Raw genomic sequence first — 27,755 nt, forward strand, 5'->3', positions numbered from 1 at the left:
AAAACTATTGTCTTATGGAATTTGAGAAGGGAGGTAATGTATGAACATTAACATCTGGCTTCAAAAGACATCTTTCCAAAGAAATTGTACTACCTCTATTACGTGTACACCACCAACCAAAAAAAAAAAAAAAAAAATTACTCCATCAAACAAACACTTTATTATCCATAAAAAAAAGACTTGAACATTGTACTGAAACATCTATTTAAGCGTAAATAGTACCAAGCACCAATCACTAATCTGAGGGCCTCCTCACAGGTCCAAGGGCAATGAGTAACCTCGAGAAGCAGGTGACTGCACAAGCAGTAAGCTATGGATTAAAAATTAAAAGGATTTCACATTCTTTCCAAAGTGTACTGCCCAGTGTCTGGCACACACATGTTACAATATGACAGTCTGCTCTATTTGTGAGCACCCAAGTTTATTACATGGGATTACACATGCGTATGATAGAATCTGGCTCCCAGTACAGTCAAAGGAGAACAGCATCAGCCAGCAAATGTGCTGATCTTACACTGAAAATGGTTGACTGAAAACATTTCAAGGGTGATGCAAACACAAGAATAAAACTGTGGCTCTATTACTTAGTGATGTGGTTTTATATGCTACATATGTAGACCTCTCTTTATACAATGAATACGGACAGTGCTTCAATAAAAACTGATGACACATCAAATTGTTCACCTGAAGAAAAGAAACCCTATTAGAGAGTTCAGAAAATAATGCAACCAATTTTAATTTAATCTAGATACAGGTACTTTATTTACAAATATTTAGATTAATAGCATTTTGTTACATCAAATGAAGAGTACAGCAGTCTAAATAAATCCTTCGGTCACAAAAACAATAAAACCCACTGTAACTAACTTTGGGAGTCAGGGTATTGCACCTCAACAAGCCACAGTCTTTCGTTTGTGATTGCCACCTTATATCCCAATGGGTGGTTTGTTTGTTTTGTTTTTGTAAATATACACACACACCAGCAGGTCATGGTCCCTGGGTGAATCCCTTGTGATGCAACAGTGTAAGCAAAATGGATCACTGTAAGTCTTTAACAGAACATACCAATCTACTCCAGAAATCTTATTTTTTAAAAAGTTAAACAAAGACAAAAATAAAAATGAATCCACAAATTAACCAAAGCCTATTTTCTGCACATTCCAGTTTTGGCTTTTATTTAACATTGACTATACAATACTCTGGTACTACCACATGTTTACAACCCAAAAAGATGTACTTTTATGTTAGTGTCTGTAAAGGGGGATTTAAAATGTGTATTTTAAACACAGCAGTTGAGCTGAGTGCATTTTCTATAGTGCGCTGAGGTGTTACTTACTCTACTTCAAATAAACTCTCAATTCCCAGCCACTGAATCATAAACACAGTAAGAAAAATCAACAGAAATGAAGAACTTAAACATGTTTGTTGTACAAAGAAATAAGATTGTTTCTCTTGCTATACAGTATTAATTCAGTGGCCAAACCACCTAGTGCAAAGTAATAACTTACTTTGTATCAGCACAAGCACTGAAACACCTTTAGAAACACTTTCCCTTTTATGAAACAATTTATGCCAACATGACATAAAACAGCCCCTCATACTATGAACACAGGGATATCTTACTTCACTGTAGTGTTAAAAATGCACAATTTAAAATCCCTTAACAGCAGACCTGTGGTTCTGACTGTCCAGTTCAGAATCTGACCATTCCAAGAAGATAAAGGTATAAAAGCTTAAAATGTGCAATAATAAACCCAGCCTTTTTTCTTTTCCTATACAGTAAGGCAAGAATGCAGCCTGTAATGCAAAAACGTTTACAAAAAGAGAAAAGCAGGTTAGCACATTGTCGATTGCACAAGAACAGTTAAGAAAATCAGCAGGTAAGCAACAGTGCAAAGATGGAACAGAATCTGCTAGTGTTAATCCTCTGATGCTAGGAGCTTTTTCCAGCATAATGTCCCCAAACACTGCCAGCACCAAGGGGTGGAGCCAGTACTACTTGTGAACTGCAGTGTGTCTATTTCTTTGTGTGAAATGGAAGGGAGTAACATGGTCACATATAGGTCATACTGTACAAACTGGTATTTTATACTGTTCCAATGCCAGTAATCAATTTATTTTCTTCATTAAAATAATATACACAGAATGTATTGTTAGTTCGATTCCTTCAAATTTTATACATATTTACTTTCTGTTAAAGAGAAAAGGATAAAATGGTATAAAAAAAGATAAAGCTATTAAGCACGAGAGAGAAGATAAATGGATATTTTCCCTGTGCGAGGCTAAGACAGAGCAAACCTCGTCAAGAAAAATGCCACCCACACAACAGGAAATTTATCCAAAACAAAACAAAAGCAGTTATAGAACTCCTTCTCTACCATCAGAAGTCATTTCACAGCAATAAACTTATTGGTTATGACAGACATACTTGAACAGTTAAGGATGGGTAGAAAGGCTTATGATATCATCAAATTAAACCGTACAGTGAGACAAAGCCTTGCCAAAGAGGGAGGGTAAAAATCATGAAGTCCAGCATCAGTGCTCAGTTTAAATCATATATTGGTGACATACTTATCACGAGGACAAGGGGGAAAAAAAGTCTAGATTTACCATGCAGGCGAGATTTATTACTCTACTTGCTTTTGATAACCTGATTACATCTAGTTGTTTAGCAGTTTAGTATTGTGTTAAACTGTTTTTACAACAGATTTTTGTTTTTTCTTTTTTTTTAATTAAACCCAGTAAGATGTACAGAAGACAATGAGGCAGTAAAAAGTACTGCTTTCAACAGACAGAGGTGAAAGGTCAAATGAGGGGCCACGGCAAAGAGGTCACTAGCAGCCACAGCCTTCTCTCTGGGGTTGGGGTTCACTGGTTAGCCGGCCTCCCTGCGGGGCTGAAGGTTTGTGTTGTACACCAGACTCAGCAGCATTCAGATCCAAGCTTCCATCCTGAATGTTCTGATATATTTTCTTGGCAGCCTCAAGGAAGGCATCTTCTACATTCTCTCCCCTAAGAGGCAATTGATAACTTTATTGGAGAACCACAGTTTTCTACAAAAGCTAAGACATTATATACTGACCTTTTGTTAATCTTTAGTTAACTGCCATGATTTCTTCAACTTAACCACTGTCATCTAATAAGAGATTACCAGAACACTGAGCTAAGAGAACATGGAAAACTATTTTCTTTTCCTTTTCTTTTTTTTTTTTTTTGAGACAGAGTCTGTGTCACCAGACTGGAGTGCAGTGGTGTGATTTCAGCTCACTGCAACCTCTGCCTGCCGGGTTCAAGTGATTCTCCTGCTTCAGCCACCCGAGTAGCTGGGACCACAGGCGCGCACCACCACGCCCAGCTAATTTTTGTATTTTTAGTAGAGACAATGTTTCACTATGTTGGCCAGGATGGTCTCGATCGCCTGACCTCATGATCTGCCTGCCTTGGCTTCCCAAAGTGCTGGGATTACAGGTGTTAGCCACCACGCCCAGCCGGAAAACTATTTTCTGTGGAAAGCATACATACATACATGTACCGAAAGCCCTTTCCACAAATCGTATTTGGACAACTACATGTGTTATATGCAATCATTAAAATACTGTATGTTAATACACACCATGATGCAGTACTGAGATAGGTCATTTCTGTGGTAACAGGATACTCCAAACAGAAATGAAATTTCTCCAAACATGCTGAAATCAGAAGTCCAAGAATAATATGGTCTGCTCAGCCAAGCATGAACTGAGCTGTTTTTAATCGGGTGATGGTGACATAATCATGCTTAGCCACGTTAACACCTCCATTCAGTTTTCTCTGGACTAACAGCACAGCTGAGACTAAACAAAAACAGGTTAGCCTCTCACCACAAGAAATTTTTAACCTAATAAATGAAGAACAATGATGGGAGTGCCACACAGTTCAAAGCAGACATGGAAGAACAATTAGAAAATGTTCACTACTCTTCTGAGTAGACACTACCCCTTAAATCATGCTTTTTAACGTGATCAGAAAATTAAATTGACCAAGCTTAAGTCTGAGATGCCAAACTCAACCTCACTTGTGAAAAGTCAAACACTGTCATTTGTGAAAAGTCAAACACTGTCATTTGTGAAAAGTCAAACACTTCTGAAATGTAAACAAAGTTCCATTCATTTGTGAAAAGTCAAACACTTCTGAAATGTAAACAAAGTTCCATTTTATTAACCTGGGTTACCAACAGGCATAATCAAGGTACAATCTTTTAGGTAACAAAAATTCATATTATTTTGAAATGTAAAAAAGGAAGCAGAGAGATGTTTGCTGTTCTTCCTGCAGTAAGCATTACACATTTATATATAGTACTTTATATGTGTATATACATTATATACTTTTCATATATACGGTTCTACTTTGAGAAACTTGAATATAATTGAAGTATCTATATTTTGGTCATACTTACGTTTTTGCACTCGCTTCAAGGAACAATAAGCCTAAAAATAAAATTCAGACTATAATTAGGACACTTCAAACTCACAAGTGCATTTCCTTTTTTTATGAGACGGAGTCTTGCTCTGTCGCCCATGCTGGAGTGCAGTGGTGCGATCTCAGCTCACTGCAAGCTCCGCCTCCTGGGTTCACCCCATTCTCTTGCCTCAACCTCCCAAGTAGCTGGGACTACAGGTGCCCGCCACCACGCCCGGCTAATTTTTTTTGTACTTTTAGCAGAGATGGAGTTCCACTGTGTTAGCCAGCATGGTCTCAATCTCCTGACCTCATGATCTACCTGCCTCGGCCTCCCAAAGTGCTGGGATTACAGGAGTGAGCCACCGTGCTTGGCCCACAAGTGCATTTCTTTAGTAACATCTGAAAAAGTTTCCCATCAGTTTTTAGTACTCTTCCCATAGTATTTTATGAAAAAGTATGTAAGTTTGAGGTGGAGAGCATCTTTATATTTGTCACTAAATAACTGTACTGCTGCAACATAAATCTCACAGAAATAGAAACACATTTTGTTACTTCCTCATTCTTGAGATTTCTGAGTCTGCATTAAAAAAACAACAAAAAAAAACCTGTCAATCTGCAGTATCAAAATCCCACCTTTCCTTAATAATTCTCCCAACTGTGACCATTAAGTCTTAAAGAAACCCACCGTTTTCTTCAGCAAACTGTTTGGCTTCTTCATATGTAACATCTCTCTGTGCCTCCAAATCCGCTTTATTTCCTATGAGAATTATTACCTAATTTGTGATCAAAAGAAAGACACCTTATAACAAAAGCAGTAATTTAAACCAACCATGCAAATTCTGAAATCCAAAAATCTTGATAGAAAAAATAACTGGGCCTAAAAAGAAAACCAAGTACTAGCAATTACCCACTAGACAGGGCTACAGATTCATGAAGTCATTACTACAAAGGACCTTAGCAATGATCTAGGCCAGGGGTTGACAAACTTTCTGTAAAGAATAAATAGTATATTCTTCAGGTTTGTGAGCCTCATATGGTCTCTGTTACATGTTCTTTGCTGGGCTATTTTTTTGTTGTTGTTTTTAACAACCCTTTAAAAATCTAAAAACCATCTTTAGTTCACAAGCCAGTCAGAAACAGGCTGTGGGCTGAATGTGGCCCATAGGCCATACATACTTTGGTGACACCTGGTCTAGTCCAAAGATTATGATGTATCTGAGTAAGATTACTAAGGGTTCATGGACAAGCTCCAAAGGATCTGCAAATACCATGAAATACTGTAAATACTGTAATTGTGGGCATGTCCTAGAGGAGCAGGTTCATGGCTTCCATCAGATATTCAAACAGTTCTGAGATCCTCAAAAAGTTTGAAAGCCACTAGGTACAATCCTTTAGGCTACCAGTAAGGAAATTAAAGCTCAAGGCAAAAGGACTTGCTGAAGGTCACTCAGTGAGTCAGTGGTAGGAGGACATTAGATCTCAGGTAGAAACCCAAACTGTGATCTTGAGACAAATACTATCCTACCCCACATTATCCCTAGATAGGACTGAGTTTATAGTTAACAGTAACTGATAAGAGACGTCTATGTGTATACACAAGGGTGAGCTGAGGGTAGGGGTTTGGGGCATGTATGCAGTAAGTTCAAATCCAAGGCAAAAATAGCACCCACCTACCTATATCCACCTTGGAACCACTCATATGAAGTTAAGCCAAAGTTAAAGGCAGCTCTGCAAAGTTGTAAGAAGAAAATACGTACCCTTGGAGAATAGCAAAGGGCTTTGGCCTTTATCAGGGGTGGCGAGAGCAGGTTATGGATAAACTGTCTTTGTACATTTATAAGCTTATTTGACACCAGTTAGTAAAATCCCTCCCTTCTTCCCCCTTCCAAACACATATAGTAATCTAGATATGAACACTTTAGGAATGGATGGTTTCAACTAAAAGGCACTTCAGCCATTAATTTTTTTTTATGTGAAATTACAGTTCCTGGCTCTTCCACTTTCAAAAATATGTGTCCATAAACCAAATCATCATTTTGATCTGAATGTAAACCTTATGCAAGGACAGTTAAGTGTACAACAAAAGTGAGCATTCTTTAAACAGTGTGAACAAAGTGCCCACTGTGATGGGGAGGAAACTGTCATACACTATCCATTAGTCTTTTAAAATAATAAAATAATGATACTTAAAAAGTAAATCAATTTATAAAAAATCAAGTCCGGTAAAGCCACAATGATGAGCACAGGGTACTCATTGTAAGATAGGTACTCAAAACAAGAAATACTGCCCCGCTCCTGATTCTCTCTGAATCTCCAAATAAGGCTTCTTATCTCCCTGAAAGGGAAGACGTAAAGTGGCATGCTAATTATAGAGATACAAAACATGCCCACAAAATGGTAGAGAACACAACTTCTACACAGAAATCAAGGGCAATTTTATAGAAAATGGAGCACTTAAGAAAAACTCGAGAAATTTTTTTTCTCCTGATCTGGTTCTATTTCAAAGCACATAAATGAGGCAGGAAGGACACAGGGCGAGAAGGTTAATTTTATTATACTCCTCCATGGGCCTTCTACAATGAGTTTTGTTTTTAATATTTTACTTGAAATAGCTATAGACTCACAGAGGCTTACAAAAAATAACTGAGGTCCTGTGTACCCTTCACCAAACTTCCCTAATGGTAGGATGTTACGTAACTATAATACACTCTCAAAACCAGGAAACTGACATTGGTACAATCCCCAGCCCTTATTCAGATTTCAGTTTTTACACATTCTCAGGCACATGTGCATTCGTACACAGGTAGTTCTATATAATTTTATCTCAGGTACAGATCTCCATCATCACTGTCAGGATACAGAACTGTTCCATCACTACAAAGAAACTGCTTTTGTGCTGCCCTCTATGTCGTCACACCACTACCACCCTCCACTCCCTTTGCTAACCCCTGGCAATCACTAATCTATTCTCCATCTCTACAATTTTGTCATTTTGAGAATGTTTTCTAAATGAAATTATACAGTATATAAACTTCTGAGACTGGCTTTTTTACCGGGCATGATGCCCTTGAGACCCAGCTCAATTGCTGCATATATAAAGAATTCATTCCTATGTACAGCTTAGTAGTATTCCACTATAGAGATGTTCTGAACTGTTTAACCATTCACCTGTCAATGACCAGGTTGGGAAACACCTAGGTTTCCAGTTTTGGGCTACTGCAATAAAGCTGCTATGAACACCCTTCTATAGGTGTGTATGTAAACCTTGGGTTTAATGTGATAATGGAAATGAAAGTTTCAGGCACAGTCCCTAGCATGATAGGCGAACAATGTTAACTGACTCTCAGTATGATTAAACCACCGTTTCCTGATAAAAGCTAATCTTACTACTGATGACATAGTTCTTGAATCAGGCCTCTCTACCAAGTGTTGGGGAAAGCCAAGAGAGACACAAGCCTTGTTCCTGAGAAACTCAGTCACAGCTCAGTGCGTCTTTCTTCACATTGTTCCTGGCATACCCTCAACAATATCTACTGAAACTTTACTCACCCCTCAAGGACCAGCTCAAACACCATTCCTCTGTAAAGCTGCTTTCTCTCCAGACAGCACTGATCATCCTAGGCTCCCCAGCACTGTGCTAGTCCCTCTATTTCTAATTCATGCTTCAATCTACTTTGCAGCACAGTTACCTGCATACCTGCTAGTTCTCTCCCTGCTAGACTATAAGCTCTTCGGGACCAAGGATCCATGTTTATCTTTGTATACTGCAGAGTCTAGCATGGTGACTGGCCTTTAAAAATCTCAATAAATATAATCTCAGTCTGGTTAAGAAGCTAATGTTTTAACATATATAGAATCCTTTTTATTTTTGACTGAAATTTTCATTCTTAATTCTCCTCCTCTAGTTGAAATTTTTATTGAGGTAACGCAGATTCACATGCAGTTGTAAGAAGTCGTAAGGAAAGATCTCTTCTACATTTTGCCCAGTTTCCTCCAATGCTGAAGTTTTATGAAATTAATGCAGATCCCTTTTAACATCATAATTTCAGATTTCAGTCTTCACATGAGATCACCACTACATTCATAATTGTAACGACAAACATGAACAAAAAACCTAGGTATAATAAAATGCAAAACCAGGTTTAATTAGAACTGAAAAACAACTGTTACATTTTCTTCGACTACTTGAAGACAAAAATCTCACTAGTAAATGGCTTCCCTTTTTGGGTTAGCTTAGTTCTTACGTTTTCTGTGTATTAAGATGCCATTTAACTTACAGTATTTGGATTGGTGAGATTCCTTGCATCTGTCAACCAGCTGCTTAAGTGGTTATATGTACTTCTTCTGCAAAAATAAAAGTTTAAATTTGTGACTGCCATATAATTAAAGGAAAAAAATTCAACAAATATTTAAAATACATACTTTAATCAATATATCCTAAAATAATTTTGCTTTGACCAGTTACTCAGAACAGTAGTTGTGAAATACAACAGCATACTTTTCAAAAATCTAGGCAAACCTATTATTTTTAAATAAATAACTCAATATCCAACAACTTTGATAATTACAGGTCAGGAGTCAATTATTTAGTCCTAAACGCATACTGTAAACAGACCAATAAGCAAGCAAGGAACAACACAGTAAACTGATGGAAATGCCAATGTGGAGTCAAAACTCAAAATTACTTTGAAATCATACAGATTTTCAATCACAAAGCAGAGACAAAGTTGTATCAAAATGCCTAACCATGACACATTTAATGGAAGACATTTTTGCTTGTCTTTAAATTTTAATTTCATTAAAAACCAAGTCACACTATTATAAGCTGGCATACAATTCACCTTTCCTTAATAATTTAAAGAGCAAGCTAACCATAATAGCATAAAATTGACTTTGAAGACATTTATACATTGACAAGAATTCAAGTCCGCAGATATCAGTGAAAAAGTTCATCCTAACTTTGTACTCTTACCAGGCAGCTAAATCATTCTGGAATTCTTTAACTGTCCTATTTTTCTACTTTCTCCAAGCAAGAGTTTAAAAACTCATAGGTTCATTTGCATTAGCCAAGTAAGCTCTAAGATGGTAAACAAACCCAAATATTTGTAATATTATACACAGTAGAACCTACCAAAGGGGTCAAAGATAATAAAATTTTTGAGGTTAAAAATGTTTCTGATTTATAGACTCACAGAATATAAGTCTATCTTACTCGTTTAACATGTGAGGAAATGGAAGCCCATAAAGACTTAACTGGTGTCAAAACCAGGCCTAGAACTCTTTTACAAATACCACATGTCCTTCAAGTGTTTCTAGTTTAGTCCTGTGAATATATTCCATGATCTCTAGCTGCCAGTTTTCACAGATAATTTGTTATTCAAAGTATATAGTTCTTTCCCAATGAGAACTGAGAAATCCTTACTCATATTTTTATTGTGCTAATCATATTACTCATGAATTACCACTTAGATGTCAAAAAAGTCATATATATCAAAATAGCTCCTTTCCCCCCAATATTTTAGAGTTTTCTAAGTAAACAATGATAAAATGTCATTTTTAAAAAGCACAAGCCTTATCTGTGTTTGATATTTGTATTACTGGCATACCTTGACTTTACACAACAGGTACGTTTTACTACTTCATGCATAAACCTTAAACAAGTCCGAACATTTCTACTGATTTTGATGAATTTTAAAATTTCAAAGCTGGCAGGGAGAGTGAAGTACACAGAAAAGCCTAGTACCAAGATCATATAAACCATATTACTTACATGTACCATAACTTCTGCCAATGATTCTGGTAATTGTTATTAATTTAAAATTCACTATTATAATTTTAAATCCATAAATAAATATTATTCAAATATTAATTGGTGGTACAAGTGCTAAAAAAGTGCTAACATGCTAGATATGTCAAAATGTTATGGCAGGCCAGGCGCAGTGTTGAGCCAAGCCTGTAATCCCAGCACTTTAGGAGGCCGAGACGGGCGGATCACGAGGTCAGGAGATCGAGACCATCCTGGCGAACACAGTGAAACCCCGTCTCTACTAAAAAATACAAAAACTAGCCGGGTGAGGTGGCAGGCACCTGTAGTCCCAGCTACTCGGGAGGCTGAGGCAGGAGAATGGCGTAAACCTGGGAGGCGGAGCTCTCAGTGAGCTGAGATCCGGCCACTGCACTCCAGCCTGGGCGACAGAGCGAGACTCCGTTTCAAAAAAAAAAAAAAAAAAATGTTATGGCAAAACAACTGTCACAATAGGCTACGCTATCAATTTAGAAAAGTACCCTGTAACAACGAGAGTTAATGACAAAAATAAAAAGGAACTTTTACGTTTGTAAAATGTCAGAGTAATAGAAAAAAATTCACTGTCATGACTGCAACATCGAAGTCACTATGAAGTATCACTTTAGCACCTGACTAAAGCCTGGGGTACTCTTTTCCAGTAACAGTTTTTATTACAATATAATGAACACATCATAAAGCTTATCCTTTTAAAGTACGTAATTTAGTTGTTTTAAGGGTAGTTACAAAGTTGTGCACTGATCACCACTATCTAATTCTAGAACATTTTCATCACCCCAAAGAGAGACTCGGAACCCACTTAGAAGTCACTCACTCCCCATCCTCTGGCAATCCCCTTTCTTTCTCTATAAATTTACCAGAATATAAATTCTGGATATTTCACAAATGAAATCATACAATATGTGTCTCTTAGTGTCTGTTTTCTTCCACTTAGCATGATGTTTTCAAGTTTCATCTATGTTGTGGCATGTAACAGTCCTTCCTTCTCCCTCATAGCTGAGTAACATTTCATTGTATGGATCTACCACATAGTGTTTATCCATTCATCGGCTGATGCACATTCTGGCTGTTCCCAGTTGAAGTACTTTTTTTGATGACTTGAATAGACACAGATTTTACCAAAAGTATTAACTATGCTTAAAAGATATGCTTAAAAGCAAAAACAATATTCTTAGCACACATCATCATATTTAAATTTTATTGAGTTTTTAATTATGTGAAGTCTTCAGAAATGCACTCCTCATAAAATCAGACAGTTCTGTGTAGGCGGCCAGGTTTATTAATAGCCTTCCCATAATACTCTTGATCATATCACTGATTGCCTGGCTCTAATGAAGAGCATTAAGGCTTATTTCCCTCTGTTTTGCTCTGAGGCCACCTAATTCTGGAATTTACTGAAACTTTAGGCACTATAATTATAATTAGTCAATATCTTTATTCTAAGGCAGCATTTCCCAAAGAGTGCTCCTCAATAAAATAAGCTTAAGAAACACCAAATTAAATAAAGTCATACAGCAAAGAATTTCTTACTGCAGAACTTTCCGGAGTCTTAATATGCTAATGAGCATTATGACACATCAAGAGGAAACCGTATAAAACATTTTCCAAAAGGAAATATGCTTTAAAATCTAATTATCACTTGGTCCCACTCACGCATCTTTACCCCCAAGAAACAGAGTCACACTGCTATTGACTGGCGCTTTACATCAACATGAAAGGTGATCTAGTTCATTTTCTAACTTACAGTAGACAAACAGTGCAGGGTCTAATCAAGTGGCACAGTTTTCCATGTTCTCCAAAGTCAAACCTTTACGTACAGTAGTTTTATCACTTTACATCAAATGCTTTGGAATTCCAGAAACAGTCATGTTGAAATAAATTTAAACCTACTGCATGTAGTATTTGAAGTCATTTCTATCCATTTTAAGAGAAAAAAAAAGTAAGTAAATAAATAAACACCTTCAGATGCAAGCATAAAATTTTTTATAATCCCCCATGCTGGATTAGCAAAACTCTTTGCTTGGCCTTGTTTTGAGAGGTGTAAACTTTAACACTAGAGACTAAATAGAGTAAGTCCCAAGAGTGAGTTGTTTGCTTTCTACTTAAAAGAACATTTTATATAAAATATTATTTCTCCTCAAATCATTCAACTGAAGTTGCTTTTCAGAACTGTATTCTTCTATTAGCTTCACCCGATATCTCCCTAAATTTTTCTTCAGTCATAAAAACTTTCAGAAAATATCAATGTGTTATATCAAGTTTTACATGGCAACTTAAGAAACCATAAGAAACAAGTAAGTTCAATTACAGTCATACAATTACAAATTTTAAAAAATGCCTAAGTCAATTTTTTTAAATGCCCAAAGTAGATTTATTTTCCCCGTATGAAGGTTGAAAAAATTATCTCTTACCTAGTGATATCATAGACCATAAGAGCTCCTGCAGCTCCTCTGTAGTAGCTCCGTGTAACAGCCCTAAATCGCTCCTGTCCTGCCGTATCCCAAATCTGCAGTTTTATTTTTTGGCCACTAACTTCGATTATTCTTGTACCAAATTCAACACCAATTGTGTGAGGACAATCAGCCATAACTGTTAAGGAGGAAAAAAAGTAATAGCCCAATTTTCAGAAAACTTCAAATTAAGCCTGGGGGGAAAATCCACTAAATAAACAAATGGCTTACTAATACTTACAGGCTATAAATAGACTAAAGCTACCACTGGAAAAAAAAATTAACAAATATCCAGAAGTAAGAAGTCAGGGAAATGTGACTGTACTAGAATCGGGGTCAGCAAACTTCTAGAAAGGACCAAGCAGAAAATATTTTAAGTTTTGCAGGTCAAAAGGTCTTTGTCATAAACTACTCAATTCTGCCACCGAGACATAAAAGCAGCCAGAGACAATATGTAAAACAGGCATGGTTGTATTCCAATAAATTTTATTCACAAAAACAGGCAGTGACTGGATTTGCCCCACTGGCCAGTTTGCTGACCCCTCGACTAAAATAATCTGTTAAGTAAAAGTAAGGATTTTAATTAATTCTTCACAGTATCAACATTATACCATTTAGCCTTCTTACAACCATTATCTATAACAGATCAATCAATGGTCTTGGGACCCTAGGAGTTGTTAGTCAGATTCTTATCCCAGAAAATATCAGTGTCTCAAAGAAAATCAGCATGTGTTATATATATATATATATATATATATGCACATATATTTTAGAGACAGGGTCTTGCTCTGTCACTCATGTTGGAGTGCAGTAGCACAAGCATAGCTCACTGTAATCTCGAACTTCTGGGCTCAAGCAAGCCTCCCACATAAGTCTCCCAAAGCACTACTGGGATTACAGGCATGAGCCACCACACCTGGCTAATATATACTTCTTATTATACAATAAGTTATATATGTCTAAGCCAATGAACAAATTTATTAGTCCTTTCCTTATAATGAGGCCACTTAAAACCTAAACCCACCATTCTCCAGTATAAGGACACAGACTGCTGGGCACTTCATAAAATGTTACATCAAACTTCTGTGGTAAGCAGCACAAAAATGTCAAAGAAATAATTTCAACTATACAGAAACACTTTCAACTATATTTAGCTATCAGTTACAACAAATTGGTCTCTTCTATCACCCAAAAGAGCGTAGAAAGAATTCCATTTTAAGTATTCCAAATCTGTTATTTAACAAATGATACAAGCAGCAAATTTCTCCTCATAAGACAATCAATTCCTTAACAGAAAGTCAGAGAATAAAAAGATTGTTTGACATTACTGTATGTATTTTTTAAAAATTATTTTAACATCAAGAAATCAAAACAAGTGAATCAGATTATATATATATATAATGTGTATAAAAATCAACACTAAAATATGCTGGTATATTTCATTTTATCTGTACCCATTTAAAATAAAGTACAAATATAGTGAAAGGTTATATTTAAATGCATGAAGTACACTGAAAATGACACTTTTTAAAAAGTAGAAACATGACAATAAAGAAAACTATTAATGTTTACCTCATGTATTAAACTTACATTTTTTTTCTGTAAATTGATGAAGCAAGCAAGATTTTCCTACTCCCATGTCCCCTGTTTAAAAAAAAAGAAGTTTCAGGTGGCAATTACATTTCTCAATTTTATGCAACGACTGCTATATTCCTTACCATATAACATATTACAAGTTTCTGGGACACTTCACAAATTTTTATTTTCCTACTTTACAATGATTCGAAAGTTTTCACTGTGAGACACAAATGGAATATTATTCCCAATCTTTAGCACTGACAGAATTCGGCTGTAAATTATTACTGTTAATAAATAGCCACCAGCTGGGAAGTGCTTATTTTTTAATGGAATTTTTTTACTTTGAGCTGTTTCAAAATTTTATGGGTTTTTTTGTTGTTGTTGTTGTTTCCTTTAACTCAAGCATAGAAGCAAAAGATTTCAAAAAGTGACAAATGGGGTAGCATGTAACAAGCAGAAATAACAAACTGAGTTCTGGAAGCTTGATTCACTAGGTCCCTGTCTTATACTTCTTGTATTATTCTATGAAAGAAAAGAATTTGCATTACATGAAAACCCCAGGAGAAAAGATGTCATCTCTGACTGTACTATAGCAATGTTAACCCTTGACGAAGGAAACATTATAGGACACATTAAGTTCAACATGAAAGCAAACTGTTCTAATGTGAACAATTCATTGAAAAACTTGTACTTTCAAATGTAGTTTTATGTTTGGATAAACAGCATTAAAGACTTAATTTGAGCAAAACCTTCTTGAAACTTAAGAAAAAAACACCAATTAAGAAAAAAGTTTTTTATGTATATTACACAATTGATTTGGAATCAAACAATATTCTCTATCACTTTTTCCTTATAATGGAAACCCAGGGGGATCTGAGCGCTTTCACAGTATTTTAGGAGTGTTCTGCACTCCTTGAAACACTGATACTTCCTAGCATCAACAAGCTTTCAAGCAGCCCTCAAGAACAACGAACATCACTTCACAAGGTACCCACCAGCACTGTACCACAGAAATATCCAGGGCCACAATGCAAAAGCTGCACTGCTAATGCAAAAAATGAATCTCATAAAAGGAGCTTTAGTTTTACAGTAAGAAAATCAGTCACTCCTGAAGCGGTATTGTTTAAGCATTAGCATATAAATATTTTGTAAGTTAACCTTTTGGGAACAAGAGTGTAAGTTAAATAAACTTACCAATAATAATATATTTAAAGATGTAAGAGTAGTTGTATGGTGCAGTTGCCATGGTGGCACTAAAAACAAAGAAATCTCTGTTACTTCAGAAGGAAAGCATATACAAGTAATTCAAACAGATCACTGCTATCCTTTAAAGGTAGAAAAGGACACTGAATACAAACAAATGTCAGTTACAGTAAGTCAGAATAAAATTGCATTTCACAAATTGATCAAATACACAAATTCTCTTGGATGAATGATGCTTACACATTCTCATGTGCTATCCACAGAAATATGAGAAACCAGTTATACCAATATTTCATTTAAGAAAATATCCACTAGAACTTAAAGTACAATTAAAAAAAGAAGAAAATATCCAGTAAGAAGTATTACTCTAAAAACTTTCAAACAAAAAAATCTTTATAAATTTAAGTTAAACATCACTATAAATAGCCTCCGCTCCCTTTAAAGTCCCCTTCCCTGTTAACTGATCAAGTAAGTTACTAATGATCTACTTGTTCAGAACTCTGATTTTAAACAGAATGGTATACAAAGGAACCACTTAATTTATAAACACAAAACAACTTTTTACTCTACTTTAAATCAACAGCAGAGCATCCAAAGAGCAATGGTATGATTTCCAAATCAATGTTGGAACTAGACTGAATCACATGAAACTGTTCTTCCTAGATTTTTCAAGTCAATTTTATTGGCATTTTCATATGGCTCAACCTAATACAGGACTTGCAGATTATCACACACACACACACACTTTTTGAAGACACAGCATCTCACTATGTTGACCAGGCTGGTCTTGGGTCTTGAACTCCTGGCCTTAAGCGATCCTCCCATCTCAGTCTCCCAAAGTGCTAGGATTACAGGCATGAGCCACTGCACCCGGCCAGATTAACAACATAGTAAGTGCTTCCCATCTACTATTCTAGGGACTGAGAGAAATAATGTCATAAAATTGTACTTAAGGTTGTGAAATTTGAAAGCTTGTGTATTAGAAGATATTTCAAAAGATCACAGCCCATTTCTTGCCCTCAAATAGACTTAACCTAAAGAATTCTAATTTCTCTCCTACTTGAAAAGAAAACAAAAAACTTTAAATGAATGCTCTGAATGTGTAAGACATTGTGCTAGGTTCTAGAGAGAAACAAGGGGGTGAATTATAAAACTAGGAATAACTTTCAATAAAGTTTATTCTCAAACCAGCTTTCAGCTTAAGACAAAAATTATTTATACAAATAAAGATTTCACCCCATTTTAAAAAGTCTGACTTACAGTATTTTTAAGCCTGGCTTTTAGTGTTTCTGTCAATGTCACATTACACAAGCCAGACATTTTATATGACTGGAAAATTTTATTTACTGAAATTATCATCTTACTATGTACCATATTGCAAGCAAAAGTTCTATATAATTAATAACATTTAACCTGTAGAAAGAATATATATTTAAAACAAGTGTATTATTATAAGGAAAGAGGAAGTTGTTAATTACAGTAAAGTATTAATCACTTCCACACACTACAGTCTTCTCACTTAGCTGTCTGTATTACCTTTAGTGAAAGTAGAAGCCCTGCTACCCATTCCAGTTTGGCATGTTCTAACACATTTATAATCAGTCTCCTGCATCACAGAAAACTCCCATAACCAGTTCTTTCAGCAGAGAGAGTTTTTCTAGTTAGACTAACTCTGATTCTGAACATTACAACAACTTTATTCCCTTTTCCAGGCACTAGGGACTCAAAACTTTTAAGAATGAACTTGGTCCTGAGACTAAAATTGGCCTGGATTATTTACCCGATTTCTCAATTAGATGCCAAACATAAGGGGAAAAAATAATCTCTTACATTAAAATTATTTAAAGATTATTAACTTCTTAACCTGAATTCTTCCCAGACTCTTTCTTTCTAATCAATTTTTAATTCTTCTAAATTCTTTCCCCTTTCAAACCTGGGTAAAAGTAATCACTTAGTCACCTTCAAATTATTGTCTCTCATGTGCTCTTCTCCTTGATTTTTCCTAATTTCTTTCCCTCTTTGAACTAAAGGTTGTAGCTGTACATACTTTGCTCCTTCTATTTTATGTTAAAGCTATGACTTCTAACAATCCCAAATTTCTACTTCAAATGCTTTAAAGACTAATCATAAAATTATGGCCCAATTTTAGTTGTACTAATTTGTGTACTTGCTAATTATCACACATTCATTAAATATGAGATAACTAATTTTGAAAATGTATCTTAAAATTACAAACATTCATATAGTGGAAACTATTTCCAAATAAAAGAAATGATCACTATTTCAGATTGAATACCAGGGCTCTGTCTCACCTCACCACACCTTTTTCTTGCTTGTTTCTTTAAAAATTACAAATAAAAACCATACAAGCAGAATTAAAGGAAAACTACTCAAACTTACTAATTTCAGTAAACAAAGGCAGAAAACATCTAACACTGTAGCCATCAACACTCACAACAGGTCTTCCCTTTCTTATTCTAGGCCGGGCGCGGTGGCTCAAGCCTGTAATCCCAGCACTTTGGGAGGCCGAGACAGGGCGGATCACGAGGTCAGGAGATTGAGACCATCCTGGTGAACACAGTGAAACCCCATCTCTACTAAAAATACAAAAATCTAGCCGGACGAGGTGGCGGGCGCCTGTAGTCCCAGCTACTCGGGAGGCTGAGGCAGGAGAATGGCGTAAACCTGGAGGCGGAGCTTGCAGTGAGCTGAGATCCGGCCACTGCACTCCAGCCCAGACGACAGAGCGAGACTCTGTCTCAAAAAAAAAAAAAAAAAAAAAAAAAAAGAAGATATTGTCTAGGTTTACATATATTCCCATTGTTGACTGATATGAATACATTTCAGTCAAAAGTATTTGCAGTCGAATTATATTCAAATACTAAATATGCTTAATGTTGCTTTAACAAAAGATTTCTCAGTCTCATTTCTTGAACATGAAACATACCATTGTTAAGGTGAGGAATACATTTTTACCTAACTTTGGACAGGAAAAAAGTTCTTCCTCTATTATTTAACAGTGCTTTTGCTTTACTTACAGAACTCTTAAGTCTAAAAAAAAGTACATGAAAGGCTGATCTAGTTCAAACTCTGAAAACATGAGCCCACTTAACATTACAATCCCCATAAATTTTTTTTTTAATCTTGGTAATATTCTATAACTTGTATACAACTACCGGGACAATTAAAATTCACTTTATTCCACATTTTACAAAAAGTATTTGAGTCAAGTTCATATGTAAATAAAAGATCTTTATTGCCTTTAAAGGAAAAAAGTACTACATATTTACACAACAGGCATTTAATACATAATCAACAATTTGCAAACTAATAAATACAATTGTTAGTTACTATTTATCGGGTACTTGACATATGACAGGCAATGTGCTAAATATTTTACATACAATTTCATTTAACCCTTACTACTATCCTGTAACATAGTTAATTATTATCCTCATTTTACAGATGAGGAAACAGACTCTGCAGGTAACATGTCCAGGTCACACAGCCAAGTCTGTACTGAACCTAGGACTGTTTTGACTGCAGAGATCCCCTCTTAATCACCACACCATCCTGCACTCTCCACCGTCGTGCCTCCTCCACATGGTTATGAGATGCACCATATAGCTCTGCAGTATTCACTCGCTTAATTATAATTTAATATTCTGAATAAGATATGTGAATTACATTCAGAAGATGCACTGCAGTCAGAATTTATAGATATAAATGAATGGTAATACTAGTAATACTAATTTATAATACTATAATTCACCTACTTACAAAAAGTTTCTTGAGAACACTTGACAGTAAACCATGTAATGATCTATGCTACTTTTTCCTATACTGTCTTATATAATTCTTACTTAATTCTCACAACTCTGCAGAGTCATTATCATTATGTCTATGCAAAAAATTAAAGAAACAGAGGTTTGGAGAAATTCACTCATTTGGCCAGTGTTATAAAGTTTGTAAATGGTAGACCTAGAAATTGAACCCAGGCCTGATTCCAAAGACCATGATTTTCCCTAAGTTATTATTAGTTTATTTCAGGCATGGACAGGTAGACTGATAAAATAAAAATCAGAGAAAGAGGAAGGATATTAGTGCATGTAAAATTTAGCTATAAACTACCCTTGCTGCCAAGAAAAATATTTACTAAATGCATAGTAAACACTTAAAAATTGTGCCATGTATTCAACTGACTCCTTAAAGATATTAATACGCTTAATATTGTTTTAATAAAGGATTTCTCAACCTCATCTCCTGAACATGCAACTACCAGTTTTCGCCATTGTGGAAACATACCGTTTCACCACTGTGAAAACATACCATTTTTTACCACCATTTTCACCACTGTTAAGGTGAAAAATATATTTTAAAATGGGGTATGCCATCTTGTGAAATTCTGCATATTTTTTTCACTCAACTACTCAACAAAATCACAGACACATTTTCATGTCAGTACATTTAGATCTAAATGATTACTGAACACATATTAAACACTAATTATTATTGTGACAAAAATAGAATGCATGGTTTCTATTTACTGAATCAACACCTTTCTAAGATTACACAGACATATAAACGACTAGTTTTGAAACGTGTAGGCACAGATGTGAAGGTATACACTACCAAACATACTGCTTGTGGAAATGTGCCAACATTTTGGAAAGTAATCAGTATATTTAAAAATCTTAACAATAATCCAAATCATCCTTTGGCCCAGATATCCATTTAGAAGTATCCTACATATACAAAAGCTTCAGTCCATAAGGCTACAGGTATTAGCACATTTAATGTACCATTTTTACAGCAAAAAACTGGAAATAATCTATCAGCAAGGAAATGACTGAATAAAGTACATCTGTACTACAAAATAATATCCATCTAGTTTAGAAACCATTTTGATCAATATGCATTAACCTGGAAATACCTCCATGATTTTGCTAAGTGAAAAAACACATGTTGCAGAGTTTTATGCAATAGCATACCCCACTTTCAAACACACACACACACACACACACACACATTCAACCCTATATTCATATAATATGAAATACAAATCAAATTGTGAAAAATACACGGACAGGAGAAAAAGGGAAGAGAGAAAGTATTAACTTTTCTTTATAGATCCCTGCACTGACTTATTACAATGAATTAAAAATAAAATTTTCTCTACCAATAAATATGTGAAAAGCACTTTCTATGTAATTTTAATACAGGTTAAAGAATACCCAAACAAAAACAAACAAAACTTCCACTCATAACATTCCTAACATTATTTCCACATTTACTGATAATAAGGGGAACTTATGAAGCCAGTAATACGATTGGCCTCAAAACAAAAAAAAACCAATACTCAATAGTAGAGGGCATATTTTTGGGTTTTTTTTTTTTTTTTTAACAGTTTAACTACTTACTGTTTCCTCTGATTTTAAAAACTGTTACATAGCTATTCTACTCCTTAGAACCGACGATGTTACTGCATAATTTTTACATAGCTGATCCAAGACATAACAAGGGAAAAGCAACCCACTAAATATTCCAGGTGATTTAATCCTTATCCTTATTTCCATTGATAAGTTTTGTTTGTTTGTTTGTTTGTTTAACATGCATGACGTTTTGTTAAAAATACCAGAGCTGAGATGGACTGCTTCTGTGATTCCAACATGAAAGTATCTGTTAAGTATCTACTAAGCACAAAGCACTGTGCCAGGCTTTGGCAAGATAGCAATGATCAAAAAAGACAACACTGTCTCTGCCTTCGTGGAACTCAAGAACAGAAGCATTCTGACTTGCTCTAAAGGCCCACTAAAATGGACTACTACTATCTGATTTGTCAGTCAGGTGGATAAAACTTCTGTAATCTAATAATCTAATCTAATAAAAACGAGTGGTCAATTTCCTCAACAGTAGTACAAAGAGCCCACCCACTTAAAAAAAACAAACCTAACTTTTGACAATATACTTAATGTCACTTTTATATAAATAATGATTTTAAAAAGCTGGATTGCTTAATGTGGCAAGAGAAGTAATTTTGATGATCTTCTATATACAGAAAATAAAGTATTCTAATACTGAACCTCTGTTCACAGAAAGCCCTTAACACCCAAAAAGCCAAAAAAAAACCCTGCACTTATTGCTAAAGTTGAAAGGATTAATAGTGAAAATTTTACTACTGATACTGTGTCTGAGATTTGCTTCAAAATAATCTGGCAGGGAGGAGGCAAGTGTATATAGATGAAGCAAGACTGATCACTGTTGACACTGGCTGATAGGTATATGAATGCTCAGTATGCTACTTTATTTTGTATATATTTAAAATTGTCTAGATGAAGCTTCTTAAAAGTACAGTACCTCTAATGCTTCTATTTGTAAACTGCTGTCTTTAGCCATGCCTGGCATTTTTAACCACATAAAAATGTTTCAAGCCTTTTTTAAAAAAACATGAAACATCTCTCAATAGCCCGAGTTTTAACATTTTATTTACCTTAATCAAGTTTCCTCCACTAGCACAGTATCTTACTGTGACTATGCAAAGATATTTGACATTGATAAAAATGAACACTCCAAATTCTGTTGCAAAGTTGAAGTATGCAACAATGATAAAGTTTAACTGTAATACAAAAAAGCAACAACTTTTTAAAATGTAGCTTTAATTTCAAGGAATTTTTAAATAGCTATTATAATCTAAGGTTTTACGTCTTTACAATAACTGCCATTTATTGAGGGCCTAACACATGCCAGCTACTTTATAAACAAACTCTAATCCTAAAAACTCATTTTACAAATAAGGAAACCAAAGTGATCTACCCGTGGTCATAGCACTACTAAATGGAGAGCTAGAATTAAGGTCCAGGTTTAACTCTACACGTAGCTCTCCAAAGCTATGCTCCTCTCTCATTCATTCAAAAGATATTAAACACCCACTATGTGCCTAGCACTGTTACAGGCACTGATTTACTATATGCCAAGCAACGTGCTAAGGGCTTTCTTTAAAACCCATTTAATCCTAGCAACAACTCTAAGATGCAGGTTCAATTATCCCCTTTATAGATAAGGACACTGAGTCTGAAAGGTTAAGTAACTTGCTTAAGATCACTTAACTAGGAAGCGGCAGTAATGGAGGGGGAACCCTTGACAGTGTGACTCCAAAACTCAACCACGACATACCTCTAGGCATGATCAAGTAAAACTGCCTAAACAGAACTTGGAAGAAAAAATTTGGAAAGGCTTGTGGGGAATAAAGGGGTAGGAGCTGGATTACTGCAAGGTCAAGTTTATCCTCAACAATCAAATCTAAATAAAAGAGAGCTGGTTCCTCTACAATATTTACCTTAGAAAAATATAAGAATTTTTTAAAGGCAGTTGGGATAGTAACGAAATGAGCAGTAAACTTTGCAAGAGTTCAAATCTGGGCTCTGACACTTGCTGTGGGGTCACTAGGAAGGCACCTGTCCTCTCGGAACCCGTTTCTTCATACACGAAATTGAAATCCTGGCATCTCTCCTTTGGGGTTTGTGAGCATGAGGATTTGCCAGTGTAGTGGCTGACTTTATGGACTTTAGGTCATAAAGGGGTAATCAGCTGTCATCCAATGCGAACACAGTGAAAAAGGAATTAAGTTGTAACTACATTATAAATGGTCATGCCTGTAACCGTAGCCTAATTTTTGAGTGTAGTACAAAAACCACCAGCCACAGTGTGAGCCGAAGCCAGTTTGTAATATACCATCATCAGCCAGACACACATCACAACTGTAGGCCTCAGTTTCCTCACTTATAAAGTGGAGACAACTTATCTCTGAGGACTACGCGGGACAAGATAAACACGTACAAAGACACCTAAGTATGTACCTGGCCCACAGTTAAAACGCTTAAAACACTCCAGTTCCGTCGTCTTCTCTTAGATTCTAGAAATGCCACAACTTTCTCTTCATTGTTTCTAGATGCTCTGTAGCTTCAGGGCCATAGAGGCTGTCCACGCGTCTCATAGAAACGCACCAAAACCAGGACATCGCAAGCACAGGCGCATAGACCCCGTCCCTGGCCCGGCTGCAGGGCCGGACTCCCCACATCGACAAGGACAACGGAGTTGCCCCGAGATGCCGAGGAGGCTGCGAAGAGCTGCCTTTGTACTCAGAGCCAGACGCGGCCTACGGGACGGGACCGCCACGTCTGGGGCTCTCGGGCTGCAGGGCGGCGCGGCACGCGTGGGTACACCCTGCGGGGGCGGGCTGCGGCCGCGGAGAACAGCGGCGAGGAGAGGCGGGCCTGCGGGAGATGCGGTCCTGCCCAGCCGCGCCGAGAAGGCGGGGAAGGCGAGGCCGGAACACACCCTTCCCTGCACGCCTCGGAGCGCCCAGCGGGGTGGGGTGGGCAGGAGGCTCAGGCCGGAGCCGCGCAGGGGACACCTCCGCCCCCGCCCGGGGGTCCTGTCAGGCCGGCGCCGCGGCGCTCACCGCCGACCCCCGGGATCGCCGCGGCCTGACGGGGCCTGGACCCGGGGAGCCGCCCGTCTGCAGCCCCGTCTCCGCCGTCGCCACACCCGCCCCTCTGAAGAGCCCGGCGCGAGGAGGCATCAGCCGGCCGGACACTGCGGAAGGCCCGGGTTACCTGGGGGGTTGCTGGTGGCTGGGCAGCTTTCCGGGCGGGAGGGGGGCGTCAGGACGAGGAACAGGAGTGCGGACGCAGCGGGAGAGGGGGCGGGGGCGGTCGGCCGAGGCCCCGGGAAGTACGCGGGCAGGCCGAGAGGTGCAGACGCGCCGGCGGCAGTAGCGGCAGTAGCGGTGGCAGCGGTGACTGCTCCTGTGGTTCCCTCAGGATCTTCCTCGGGCTGGTCCAAGATGGCGGCGCTCCCTGCACAGGGTTTCCTGTCACCCTCGCAATGGGCCGGACCACAAAAGAAGGGGGAGAAGATGCGCGCGCAGCTGGCGGAGCCCGGAAGAGGGTGGCCGAGGCCAACCCGTTAGCCACGCCCCTTCCTCAGCCCTCACCTCTGGACTTGTCGCGCCGCCGCTGAGGCCCGCCCCACCGGCGCTCACGCCCGGAGGGAAGGTGGAAAGCGCGTGTGCGCAAGCGCAGTCGCGTGTCCTCGCCTCTTGGGGGAGCTACTGCGAAGGTCTGCGTGGAACCTGGTGGGGTGCGCCTGCGTCTTGGGGAACTAGGGTTGTCGCTCTTGGAGACTTTTAAACTATTTTTAAAACCAACATTTACCACTTATTGGACGCTTACCGTATACTGGCCACCGTGCTAAGCATGCATTTACTGCATTCATTCAACGCATTTACTATATATACTGCTATATGCATGGTATATAGCGGTGAACAAGCTAGGCTAGGTCCCTGTCCAGCAAACCTCGGAAGCAGGCATCTCCATTGTATCCATGGCGAAACTGAGGCTTGGGTTGGTCAACTCGCTTGTCCAAGATCACGCAGTTAGGAAGTGACCCTGCATTTCATCTCTATTTTGACTTCACTTTGGGGGTGCCTTTGACAGGGAGAAAGAAATGTGATATTTTTCACAATTTGTCTACCATCTGCCATCTTCCAACTTGATCTGCCGTTATCACTGCCCCAGAAGGTTTCGTGCTTTTCAGGTGCAGGGCCACGTTTTGACTTCCTTGGGCCTTGAGCGCTTTTGCCTTATGGCTTGTATACACACACACATATTTCACACACATATAAGTTAAATATATGTATAAGTATTCAACTTATATTTTACAACGGCATTGATATAAAGAGGACGTACCAATATTATATAACAAAATATTTTCTTTGACCTAAAAGTTCATTTTTTTCTTGTGACTTTAAAAGAACGTAAGCCGGCCAGGCGCGGTGGCTTACACCTGTAATCCCAACACTTTGGGAGGCCGAGACGGGCGCATCACGAGGTCAGGAGATCAAGACCATCCTGGCTAACACGGTGAAACCCCGTCTCTACTAAAAATACAAAAAAATTATCCAGGCGTGGTGGCAGGCGCCTGTAGTCTCAGCTACTCCGGAGGCTGAGGCAAGAGAATGGCGTGAACCCGGGAGGCGGAGCTTGCAGTGAGCCAAGATCGCGCCACTGCACTCCAGCCCGGGCGACAGAGTGAGACTCCGTCTCCAAAAAAAAACGTAAGCCGGGGCTAGTAGTCTGCGCCTGTAATCCTAGCTAATGGGGAGGCTGAGGAGAAGGATCGCTTGAGTCCAGAAGTAATGGGCTGTAGTGCACTGCTTCAATAGATAGGGTGTCTGCACTTAAGTTCAGGAGGGAGGGACCCCCCAGGTTGCCTAAGGAGGGATGAACCGGCCCAGATCGGAAACGGAGCAGGTCAAAACTCCGGTGCTGATCAGTAATGGGATCACACCTGTGAAGAGCCACTGCACTCCAGCCTGGGCAACATGGTGAAACCCTGTCTCTAAAATAAATAAATATTCATTTTTGTTGGCCCCTAAAAGTATTGGAGGCCCTAAGCACTGTACATACTGCGCTGTGCCTAATGGATAAGGTGGCCCTGCCTTAGTCCCCCACCCCCACATTAAATCAATCTTTCTCTTAGCATTCAGGACCTTTTATGAACTGGTTCTGCTATGAACAAGTGAGGTTTCACTGGAAAAGTGTGTGACAGTTTGTACATCTCATATTTTCAGAAAGACCTGGCTTCGAATTCCTGCTCTATAATCTAATGGTATGCAGTTGTGCATGTCACTTGATTTCTCAGATTGTCAGTCTTTTCTGAAATATGGGTCTTTGTGAAAATTAAATGGGATAATATGTGCAAAATGTCTGGTATATAATAAGAGAGGGAAATGATTATTACGTGATAATCTAATATAGGGTGATATTGAAATCCCTTTGCAACCCTAGAGGTCTAGGCTTCTATTTCCATATTCTTTAATAAGTATAGTTTGTTGTCACACTTTAACATTTTTGAAATTAAGAAATTTGCCTGAGCCAAGTAAAGGAGAAAACTGTGAACCAATGATCATTAATTGCCCAGGTATGAACTTAGAACTTAGACCTTAGCTAGTAAGCTTCTTTATATCCAATTGTCACCTGAAAGGAGATCTTTATGCATAGCTGATGTTTATTCAACACTTACTATGTACCAGGAACTGTCCTAACAATCTTGCATATTTTCTTATTTAATCCTTACCACATCCCCATGAAGTCAGTGCTGTATTTATCCCGTTTTATGAATAAAAAAAACAATGAGTGTCATACAGATCTAAAGTGTTTAGGTGAAAATTGGGTGGGACTTGAATCTGGCCACATGTGACCTCAGGGCTCTACTAAGCCCTATTCCATGTCCTCCCTTTATTTGCACTTGTAGCACAATAGCCAGCTTAAATGCAGGTCCCTAATTGCTGCATTCCTATGTGAAAGACATTACACTTTGATGCAGCTTTGAACAGAAACACTCTTGTGGATGCAGAGTGCCTGTCACATGCTAAGTAATGCAATTAAAAAATAGTAGAAATGGTCAATTATTATAATAAGTCCCAGAATTTTCAAAGTTAGGAGAGTTATGTGACCACTTGCAGCATAATTAAGAGGGACTGTCCATTGGGTGCCGAACATCCATTGGGGTGTCTACTTAACTTTTTTAAAAAGCTATTTCTATAAGAAGAGATGTATACTTGGAATATTCACTGCAGCACTGTTTGTAATAACAAAAGACTAGAGACAAATGAAATGTCTATCACTAGAAAGTTGTAATAGTAAATTATAGTACGTGTATACTGTGAAATACTATGCAGCCATCAAAAAGAATTAGGCCCATGTATATGTCCTGATATGGAACAATGTCTAGGAAATACTTGGAGGGAAAAAAGCGAGGTGCAGAAAACTAAATAGTATGCCAACATTTGTTAAACTGTAAGAGAAGGGCAAAGAAGACATGTATCTTTATATAACTAGACATTGAGCAGGGTTTATTCCATGTATACATCTCTTCCTATTGTCCTGGATCTGTTGCTGAAGCCCAAACTCGAAAACAAAAAGTCCACAAGGAGCCCACATTCTACACTGAAAGAACTGCCAGTGGCTGGAGTCAGCTACCTTCTAGCAGGGCATTTGAAGAGCAGTTGTTGAAGAAGTCAGCTCTTCCACCAAATTCTACCTCCACTCCACTACTCCCTCACGTATTCCCCATTTCCAACCCCCTCCCCACAGACACACCATCACCAGTAATCTGTGGAAAGAAAGATTGGAGACATGGGAGGGAAGTCAGCCTTTGGGGAAATTGTAATGTCATGGAAAGAGACTCCTTCTTTGTGTCCCCCGCAAGGGGACTGT

The 27,755-nt window shown here is 37.8% G+C and overlaps 1 protein-coding gene across 2 annotated transcripts; it reads right to left on the reverse strand.

Moving 5' to 3' along the window:
* Positions 1 to 732: 732 nt before the first annotated feature.
* On the reverse strand, positions 733 to 24,338 carry RAB14 (RAB14, member RAS oncogene family). Of its 2 annotated transcripts, none has more exons than XM_010355364.2 (8): positions 24,090 to 24,338; positions 15,466 to 15,524; positions 14,284 to 14,337; positions 12,655 to 12,832; positions 8,718 to 8,784; positions 5,126 to 5,213; positions 4,436 to 4,466; positions 733 to 3,012 (listed from the first exon to the last, which is right to left on the reverse strand). In XM_010355364.2, the coding sequence occupies exons 2-8, from the start codon at positions 15,515 to 15,517 to the stop codon at positions 2,835 to 2,837; spliced, it is 648 nt and encodes a 215-aa protein (XP_010353666.1). In that variant the 5' UTR covers positions 15,518 to 15,524; positions 24,090 to 24,338; the 3' UTR covers positions 733 to 2,834. The 2 variants fall into 2 exon arrangements, with proteins under 2 accessions (XP_010353666.1, XP_030775695.1); XM_030919835.1 differs by lacking the exon at positions 733 to 3,012 and adding an exon at positions 3,391 to 3,689 and having other exon boundaries at positions 24,090 to 24,333.
* Positions 24,339 to 27,755: the final 3,417 nt, after the last annotated feature.

This window comes from Rhinopithecus roxellana, chromosome 16 (genome assembly GCF_007565055.1).
Source record: "Rhinopithecus roxellana isolate Shanxi Qingling chromosome 16, ASM756505v1, whole genome shotgun sequence".
Classification (NCBI taxonomy): Eukaryota; Metazoa; Chordata; class Mammalia; order Primates; family Cercopithecidae; genus Rhinopithecus; species Rhinopithecus roxellana.

Coding starts and splice junctions, on each gene's coding strand:
- RAB14 (XM_010355364.2), bottom strand. CDS start 15,517: ATGGCAACTGCACCATACAACTACTCTTACATCTTTAAATATATTATT. Junction 12,833..14,283: donor TCAATTTACAGAAAAAAAAT/GTAAGTTTAATA, acceptor CCTCCTTAACAG/TTATGGCTGATTGTCCTCAC. Junction 5,214..8,717: donor ATCTCACCAATCCAAATACT/GTAAGTTAAATG, acceptor ATCACAAATTAG/GTAATAATTCTCATAGGAAA.